General features: G+C 45.1%; 1 protein-coding gene across 2 annotated transcripts; it reads right to left on the reverse strand.

Moving 5' to 3' along the window:
• Positions 1–2683: 2683 nt before the first annotated feature.
• Positions 2684–9637, reverse strand: shox2 (shox homeobox 2). Of its 2 annotated transcripts, none has more exons than XM_076143566.1 (5): positions 9202–9637; positions 7561–7769; positions 4940–4997; positions 4421–4509; positions 2684–2941 (listed from the first exon to the last, which is right to left on the reverse strand). In XM_076143566.1, exons 1-5 carry the CDS (start codon positions 9455–9457, stop codon positions 2684–2686), a joined length of 870 nt encoding a protein of 289 aa, XP_075999681.1. In that variant the 5' UTR covers positions 9458–9637. The 2 variants fall into 2 exon arrangements, with proteins under 2 accessions (XP_075999681.1, XP_075999672.1); XM_076143557.1 differs by having other exon boundaries at positions 2684–2977.
• Between the last annotated feature and the right edge of the window lie 765 nt (positions 9638–10402).

The raw sequence follows: 10402 nt of genomic DNA on the forward strand, positions 1-10402 counted from the left end.
CTGACTTAATTTGTGCGTAAGGATGGATTAAAGCCCTTGGGCCTGCATATGAACATGTTGTCAGTGTAACAGCACTGGTTTGTGGCACTTCAGACTCAGCTGACCTGCACTCCACATGAATGGGACATGCAGCTACACAGGCGCGCTCCCGACCCCCGCGCTGGTGTGTTGCTCCATGGCAGGACAGCAGTGCGCGCCCCCGGCTCAGCAGATTCCCAGTTCCGTCCTCTCCATTACTGGCGGGACCCAGGGATCAATAATTCAATAGTTTTGGCGTCTAAATCCAAGGAACACAAACACTCCAGACTCCACTGCAGACTCTGTGAGATCAGTATTAATTAATAGCTAAAGACATTGTGTTTTGTGTGGAAATATCGGAAAGAGGGGGAACGCGATCTGTGCTCCTATAATAACAGGCTCCCGTGTCAGGTGTTTATTAAATGTTCAATAAAAAGGCGGTTAAGATGTCAGGAAATGAATCAGGCAAATTCGCCTTGCAAGTCAACTGAGGCGTTAATAAGTCTTTGTTCTGCAGCCCCGCATGAGCAGCCCGCAGGATTTCCATACATACACTGAAGTTGTGGGTCAACACACGCACATTTGCATGCAGTGGAGAAGAGCAGCAGGTCACTTTGCAGCAGCAACGATGCGAACAACAATCAGCATATCGGCTTATATGTGTAGAAACATATTTGACGGGTATTTATATCAGCACAAGTCTCTGGAATGTTGCTGTTGTATAACATTAAAAGGCTGACTATCGGAGGCTATTGAGGCTTATTGTTCATAAAGGTTCTCAAGCTGTTACACCAGCAAACAAACAGTCATTGAATTAACCTCAAAGACTCATTTTATATATAAATGTGAAGGTTAAGCGACGGGTTCAGCGTCTGAGAGCAACATTTCCTACTGCAGAGATCATTTAGGCCGTTTGAATACAAATTAACAGCATATTAGTGAAACTCTGAGATTTATTTCAAGCACCTCCATCTCTGTATCCGTTATTCCCTCTTTATTTCTGGCTAGTACTGGAAATTACCAGTCCTCCTCTGCAAACGGCCCATAACCAACCTATGAATAATGCATCGATTTGGCATGAGAGCAGCAACAGACACCATGTTCCTGACTAAACGGGCCTGTCACAACTCTGACGTTATCAAAAGACTCCGAGCTGCAGGCATGAATTATTAAAAAACCCTGTTGCACTCAAAGCTTTACCAGCAGCAATAATAATAATAATACTAATAGCCATAATAATAGCCATAATAATAATAATAATAATAATAATAATAATAATAATAATAATAATAATAATAATAACAGAATTTAGATCAAAGCCAATTTCGAATGTAAAAATAATTTCAACCCATAAAGGAAACTTCAGTTAATTTATTATAGGAACGAAAAACATTTTTGTTTAGTGGATTCACGTTTCACATAAGTGATGGGAGAGGAACAAAAAAACTAAAACAATTTCTGTAATATTCTTTCTTTTTTTCGTAGAAACCCGCGAGCCTCAGGTATTAAGTTCACTTCCACTGTTATAAAAACATCAAAATTACATACAGAAAGCACATGATTTTTTTAATACACGGAGATAAAGTAAATACAAAATTAACAAATTCCCCACAAGGCATTCATAAAGCCGCTAAAATCATAAAAATAATGCATGTTTTTGTGTATAAACATATTTTACAGGTGCCCGTACCGGTTCACATACAGTTCAGTTCTGATGTTATTGGCGTGTTAGTTTTGTTTTTAAACATGGAGGGGGCCAAAGTCACTATGATGCAAAAAGGACATTATGGACACTTGAAGCTTCATCATACACACACACACACTGTATATTACTGTATAATCTCACATTACTGGTGTGTCGCCTATAACTTCACCTGGAGGTCCAAACGAGGTCAGAGAGGCTGAACGTTCAAGTGAGAGACGCCCCAGTCCTCAATCTGGGGGCGGGGGACGGGGGGGGGGAGCATCACGTCATCCATGAAGACAGAAACTCATGCAAACACTGCTGAGGCCTTTTTCAGTTCGGGACAGGGACCAAGAGGACCAAGAGGAGGGACATGGCACGTATGGAGCGACGTCCTTTTGTCTCTCCGTTGTCTCAAAGTAAATCCCTCGCGCTGTCCTTTTCTTTCTTTCTTTTCATTTTCTTTTCTTTTTTGTTTTTACAGAAGAAGTGTTTTGAAATATAACGAGGCCAGCCTCTATATAGGTTCAAAATGAAAGAATATAATATTAAAACACAGAAAAACAAACAAAGTGCAGAATGGTTCGCCTTGTTTGACAAAGTCTCGACCGTCCCAGCTGCATCTTCCTTCCTTCCTCACCGGGGTGTCCCGCCGGCACCTCCCGGGCCGGGCGGGGTTTTGAACCTGCAGCCTCGCTGTTCCGTCCAAACAAAACAACGCGCCCCCGCACCGTGTAGGCTGTCAAGTCTTTACAGTCTGTTCATGTTCTCATAAATAGCCTATATTTTTATACTTATACACATCCTTCATTTAAAAAGAAATCATAAATATCGTCCTTAGATATTTTCTCGCTTTGTCCTCGGGTTGTTTCACTTTGTAAGTGTTTGTTTTGCTCAGTTCGGTGCCATGCCGCCTCTCGGCGGGTGTCCCGCCCGGTCGTATCCCCATCGTGTCCCCTGGTGTCCCCGTCCCAGTGCCAGTCACAGTCCCAGCGCGGCCGTGTGCTTTTTGGCCTTCAGTCTCAGGTCCGCGATGCTGGAGTTCTTGCTGGTGTTCTTGGCGGCGGCGGCGGCGGCCACGACGGACGCGGCGGAAGCGGACTCGGCCGCGAGCGTCGCCAGGGGCAACCCGAAGGGCGGCGCGGGGAACATCATGTAGGGCGCATGCGCCGCCAGGTGCGAGTGCAGGTGGTGCTGCGCGTGGGCCACGGCGCTGTCCAGCTGCAGCTGCGCCTGCACCTGAAAGGAGAAGGGCGGCACGTTGCAATGACTATCCTACGGGACGGGACGAGAGGGGAGAACACGCGTTAACTCACAGGCTGCAGGCGGCGGAAGCTCACATGACACTGATCAGAAATACACTGTGGGTCAGAGGGGTCCGAACCCCCAGGGGGCAGCTACTTACAGTGACATGATAGTGCCCGAATTATAGTTAATGGCCTCAAAAGCATGACATCATTTTCAAAATAAAGGAGGCTGATGTCAGTGCCTGCAACTTACTTTTCTACTTAAGTGCCTTTGACTCATGCAGGCACACACAGGTGTTGGGGCCAAATTCAACTGTAAGTATTGTGGTATTCAATGAACAATCTGGTGTCTAAATCTGAACCAAAGGGCCTCATGAGCACCAAAACTGCAAATACAGGATTGGAAACTATTGCTCCCATGACCACATCTTATAATACAGGAATAACAGGCAATTCAGTGTAATTATTAGTGTTTTCTACAGGGGATTTAACATGAGAATCATCTGAAAGACACACACACACACATTAAGGATCTTCAGCGTAAACTTAAGCTAAATCTATCTTAATGATGGAAAAATCTGCATTTTTTTATCAATCATCTGGAATATTTGCGGTATATTTTATGAGTGATGTAAATTAGAGTAAAGGGATGATTTTGTATGTATTATATGTAAACATAATATTATATTTGTAGCCGTTGGGGCCCTTCTTGCTAGGAGCCACTCGCAGGTAAAGGCCTCTATATCTATACTGTGTCACTGTGGTCTGCAACTGACTTTGCTGTGGATCAAATGTTTGCATTTGTCCATTTCAGCTATAATCAGAGGCTAAGAACACCTGCCTACCTGCACATTAGACACATGCAGACATTGTGTGGTATATTTTCACATCACAGTGTTCACTTGGCGTCCATTATTATTACAGTTGTGTACGTTTGCATTTTGAAGGTCATGTACCACAAGAATCACCAGGCCTTTCTGTGTACAATGCAAATGATAAATAAAGAACTTTGACTATGAACTTTGACTTTGGCTCGAAAACTGGACACAATTATGTTAATTCGTATCTCTTTGTAATCTATTTATACCACGATTAGTGATACAGTCTGATGGACAAAACACAGTGTATATATATTATTATCTCATTTTTGGGGTTGTACTGTCCAGTTTGTGCTGATATAGAAAGGGGTCATGGTGCTCAGACCCATTATGGCCTATACAGCCTGGAGGAACCTGCAGCACCATCATCATCTGCTGCTCCACTCTAGCACCCATAAATAATCCATACAAACAACAGAGGGGATGTTTCAGTGTGATTCATGCTCACACTCTGTTGGCCAAAGCGTGATAATAGGACCCCGCCACACTGGAGCTGGAGTCTCGGCACAGCAGCGGGGCCAGAGCCGGAGCCAAGACAGCAGCCTGTGGGGACCGGTAGAGGTCTTAAGACGGAACGCTTCAAACACACTTGCCTGTTGGAATGGCATCCGCAAAGCCCCCACGTTGACATATGGCGCCACACGACACGCTTCGAATTGGTTCGCTGCTCCGATGAGGACTCCTGCAAAACCAGAGGACAGCGCGAGCGTGAGAAGAATATGCGGGCCAAAATCCTGATAATGAGCAAGGCACTATTCATTTCATATCACGTTTAATGGGTTAAAAAGAGGAGATTATCCTATAGAGTGTATAGATGCTTGTATTTGACTAACATACAGTAGAACAGATTAACGTTAACGTCAGTAAGAATGCGAGTTAAAATGCGGAAAGATTCTTAGAAATAGAGAGAATAGAATAGAATAGAATAGAAAAGAATAGAATAGAGCAGTATAGAATAGTGTTCATGTTAAGTTTTGATATGTATTTTAGTTTGAGAGTAAGAATGCATAAAGGTGTTTAGAGACAGAATAGAATAGAATAGAATAGAATAGAATAGAATAGAGGAGAGTGTCGCTGGTGTGAGCTCGCATGCATGCAGGATGAAAGCGCACCTTTATGTAACTGGTTCTCCTGCTTTCTGCATTTGGCTCTTCTGTTCTGGAACCAAACCTGCAGGGACAGACATTAATTAGAGTCCCGCTGATTGGCAGCTGCTTGTGAGGCCGCATGTGTAATTCCTCTCAAAGTGACAACAACCGCAGAAAAACAATATCCCCGAGGAGCCCTGAAATATTAATGGCTCTGCTTAACCCCAGATTTTAATTATTACATTTAGTCTACAGCGAGGGAGCGTGTGTGTGTATGAGTGTGTGTCAGAGGGGGTGGAGCAGGGAGAGAAGAGCATAAGCGGGGGAAAAATGAAATCAGGAGGAAAAAGGGGGACATTAGAGTGAGATGAGGAGGAGAGAAACACCCTTGTTGGCTGCATGTGTGCGGGTTGTTGGCCATAATAAATAACCTTGTCAGCGCGGGTTTCATCTTTCTATAGATTAGTGTCCCTGAAGAGTTGAATGGACTCTCACATATCGAATAGCAGCAACGCTATTACGGGTTGGACATCAGAGCGGGGCGATCTGAGAGCAGCTCCCTCTCTCCTCTTCTCTTTCTTCCTCTCTCTCTCATTAAATGGCCGCTGAAATTAATTACCCTTATCTGCACACAAACTCCATGTCGGCGCGGAGCTTGAACGCCTCACAGTTCGGGTCTAATCAGCGGGGCCGTGAACGCGCTTCAAAGCCGCCGGCTCGCCTGCTCTTTACGCCCGGGCGTCAATTTCATAGGAAAACGCGGCGGTTATACGTGGATAAACCGATTTATGACTATGATTATGTGCTTTGAATATCCATGACAACGCTTAGAGGCTAAATGATCCCACAATGCAGCGCGTCACTCCGCCCTTACATTAGCTCTGTAGCTCAGCGTGATTGAAATAAATATCCGATCGATCCGGCTGTCAGCGTGCGCCTTCACTTATTGACCGCGGCGGATCGGAAGTCCTTTAGCGCGCGCTGCAGGTATCATTTATTAACGTGATCAAAGCAAAATGCTCTGAGATTATTGATTACAGAAGAATTTAGAATTAATAATAGAATAATGATAATAAGAACAACAACAACAACAACAACAACAAAAAGATAGTCGTAAATAAACGTGGTGCTCGTGCGCGCGCAACTGGTGCGAGCTTGGAAAAGATGAGAGAGGACACACACACACACTCACACACACACACACACACACACACACACACACACACACACACACACACACACACACAGAGAGAGAGCAGGTCTTGATTTGGGTAGAAAATAATACATAATTTATGTAAATCCCTGAGCTGTGCACTTGCTCGGGACACAATGCGCCTTATTGGGGAGATTCCAGCTCAGTCCCGCAAAAAGCTGCCTTCAACTTTTTTTTTGTAGGAGGGGAATGGGGCGGCGGGGGGGGGGGGCGAGTTTTGGATGGATGGGGGGTCTTTCTGGTCCCATTTTATGATATTTCTCCCCCTCTCTTCCTCCTCCCTCTTCCTCTTTATTCCAGCATGCATGGAGCCCAGTGCTCTGGTCCTCCCATGAGCCGGGACACACGGATAACACAGGCTGGAATAAGATATTATAGGGTCTTGATCAATCAGATGAGAGGACTTGTCTATATGTTCATTGTCCCTCTGCTCCCCCCCTCCCCTCCTCCCCTTCCCTGACCAGAGCCTTACTGGGTTTCTGGCAGATGGTCCTCTCCCATTAAAAGGACAGCAGCACTGACACACACACACACACACACACACACACACACACACACACACACACACACACACACACACACACACACAGACAGAGAGAGAGAGACAGAGAGAGAGAGAGGCCTCGGTAACACACACCACTAAACTGAGGGCAAATATTTGTAGGCGTTATTTGTTTGGTTGGATTTGGGATCCTAATGATTCAAACGGCTCTCGTGATACACTCACACACACACACATACACACGAGGCCCCTAATTGAGATCATTAAGTGATAAGTGAGCTGTGAGGAATAAACATGAAATAGAAATGTGGCCAGCAAACACTTTGCTCTCTGTGTGACATCTTATTCAACTTATATGGAAAGAGATTGTTGCCTCTCTCTCTCTTTCTCTCTCTCTCTCTCTCTCTCTCTCTCTCTCTCTCTCTCTCTCTCTCTCTCTCTCTCCCGCTCTCTCTCACACACACACTACTTTTCACCAATGCATGTAGGCCAGTTGCGTGCATACACCCCATCAATAAAGCAATGATGAACGATTTGTACACTTGAAATCAAATTCTTACAATAACAACAATTCATGAAGAGAAAACTAAAACCCCTACAGAAATATAAGATATGAATTATTATCATTATCATCATTATTATTAATAATACAAGTGTGTTTTGATCACACTGCCAGGACACGTGTGTGCTGATGGAATCTAACCTGTGACTGTTCCCTATAACGGTTCCACCAAACTGAACAACACTGCCATGATGTAGATGAGGATGATGATGATGATGAAGATGATAACAATGATGTCTATATTTTCCCTCATTTTTAATTGTGCTTTAAGGTTGCAAATAATAATAATAATAGTAGTAATAATAATAATAATAATAATAATAATAATAATAATAATAATAATAATAATAATTCTTCAGCGCTCCTACCTGCACTCGGGCCTCGGACAGTCCCAGTCTCTGGCTCAGCTCCTCCCGCATGAATGCGTCCGGATAGTGTGTCTCGTCGAACAGCCGCTCCAGCTCGTTCAGCTGCTCCAAAGTGAAGTTAGTCCGACTTCGCCTCTGCTTGATCTTGGTCTGTGCCTCGTCCTCGATGGGCTTGGTGTCCTCCTTCCTCTCCTTCACGTCCGTGGTGCCTGCATGCGTGCGGGACAGTAAACATCACTTGACCTTCATCATCGTCACATCTGTTTCTTTATTTAACTCTTTCAGTGTGATTTGTTTCCCCTCTCCTGTAAATGTGTCGAGTCTCAGTCTGCAGGCCTGAACTCTGCATGTCGAGTTGGAGGTGATTACGATTACAGATAAAAGAAGCGAGCTGTGAGTCCATTTAGCAAAGAAGGAAAGAAAGAAGGAAAGAAAGAAGGAAAGACAGACTCTTGCCCTCCACCCTGCCCCCCCCCCCCCTCATGTATCACAGAGCCATCAGACCTCGGATGTTTTGTAGAGCTACATAAAGCTCTTTAATTATTAAATGCCTATAAATATGCATCACTGTTGGATGTCTCAGTTCCGTTCTAACCACCATGTCCACGAAGACATTTCTGCATTTTTTTTTACACACACACACACATATATACACACACACACACACACACCTATGATGACTCATAAACTGTGTGTCACAATTTGTCCAATTTATCGCGGTGCACAAGCTGAATATCTGCTTTGGTTCAAATTGTAGAATTAAAATGAGACATAACACAATATTGGATGATGGTGTGTGAATTTTGTGTCACTGTAAAATAAGTGTGTATAGTGTTAATATGAATTTATAGGCTGCATGAATTTCAGGCCGTTTCATTGTTTTTGTCCTGAAAATATATTATAATAATTTGGATAATATTCTAACAGACAGGAGAAATAATCCCTGATTAAGATGAAGATTTGTGTTGATATCAGATTTGAGCTCAGATGTTTTGACGCCTGTATGGAGACTTGTGTGTGTGTGTAGATGCTGTCAGAGACTCACACTGCTGGCTCTCCATAAAATGATTTTACGCTGAAGAAAAATGGCTTAAATATCTTCAATTTAATGGAGCTTAGCTGGTAAATCAAACTAGTCTCACTGGGCTTGAGCTCAATGGAAAAATTGGCAAATTTAGGAGCAAATGCATAAATATGGAGCATGTTTGTTTCTGCTTTTATGCAAGAGAATTTCATATTTACCTCGTCTTCTTAAGAAAAATCTTTTTTAAGCCATTGTAGTTATCCTGCATTGCGGGTATATTCAGACGTTAATTATAAATAGAATTGTAAAATCTGCAGTGATGTGCTGGTAAATAGAGACAGTGCAGGTTTAGATCAGGATGCACCAGACAAAAACTAACATCAACACAAATCATTTCTAGTGTTATAATGATAATTCTATGATATTTCGTGTTTTTGATCCGTTTTTTAACATGCTCGCTCTGTCCTGCTGCTCTATGCTTCAAGTTACACACTCATAACTCCTTTTAAACTCTGATTAAATAGTGTCTGAAAGGCGTGTGTGTGTGTGCGAGAGTGTGTGTGATGTTCGATGACCCTCCGTAACCGTAACCATCCGTGCGGTAAAGCCTCACCTACCGTCTATAAGTTTGGGGCTCCCGGCGTCCCTGAGTCTCTCCGGGCCGAGCATGTCCGACTCCCTGCCCGGCGAGAGCGCAACGTTCCGGGTGACGGCGGCCGCCTCGTCCCGGCTCCCGGGCTCCGCGGATAAACCCTCCCTGCTGCCCGCCCGTGCCGCGCCGGTCTCCAGCACCTCCCGGTAGGTGATCACCTCCTTCTTCTCCTTCACTTTCTGATCGAAAGACTTGGAGACAAAAGCGGTGAGCTCTTCCATCACTGCTTCACACACACACGCTCGCACACACTCGCTCCCTCCGCGACAGCTTAAGACATCAATGGAGCTGCTCGTTTTTTAAAGTCGACCCTTGAAAACGACTCGGAGGCGACGCTGCCAACTCTGCGAGAAGGTAAAGAAAGACAGAAAGATGGATGTTCTCAGCCAAGTCCTCCTCCTTTGGTGGCGGAGTTTGGGAACCTGCTGGTGATCCTCTATTGAAGTCACAGTATTTATACTTTGCGGCGCCTTGCCCCCTTGATCCGTGCAAATTACCTCCCCTCAGGATGCCGGGATGAGCCCCCCTTCCCCTGCACTGATACGGGGGGGAGAGAGAGAGAGAGAGAGAGGAGAGAGGAGAGAGAGAGGGCTAAGAAACACAACAACACGCTAAGCAGCACCGACGCTATTGGCCATTAATCCGAGATTGACAAGAAGGACTAATTAATTTAATTAAGCGCTCATTCGCCGCTATTGTCCTGAGTTAGTTTTTAAACACTCTGGAGATGGGCAGCGCTCTCTCTCGCTCTTGCTCTCTCTCTCTCTCTCTCTCTCTTTCTCTCTCTCTCTCTCTCTCCCTCCCTCCCTCCCTCCCTCTCTCTCTCTTTCGCTCTCTCTCTCTCCCTCTCTCTCTCTCTCTCTGCAGGGGTGTGGCCAAACAAAAAATGACAAGCCTGGTGTTGGAGGGGAGCACATGGGAAAGGAGTCTTCCTCAATGTACCTCTGTGATCCGGGCCAAAGAAGACAGAGCGACAGGGAGCGACAGGGAGAGACAGAGGCGAGGGGAGAGAGAGAGAGAGCGAGAGAGAGAGAGAGAGAGAGAGCGAGCAGCGAGGAGGAGCAGGGAGAGAGCAGCTGGGACGCCCGGGAGGAGCGTGGGCTTCACGGGGAGCTCGAGTGAACGCACCGCGGTTGCACTCCGCCTGGTTGCAGCTCCGATGGGAG

Source organism: Genypterus blacodes, unplaced genomic scaffold, assembly GCF_046128005.1.
Source record: "Genypterus blacodes isolate CSIRO-AG114 ecotype Tasmania unplaced genomic scaffold, CSIRO-AGI_Gbla_v1 ptg000003l_1, whole genome shotgun sequence".
NCBI classification, from domain to species: Eukaryota; Metazoa; Chordata; class Actinopteri; order Ophidiiformes; family Ophidiidae; genus Genypterus; species Genypterus blacodes.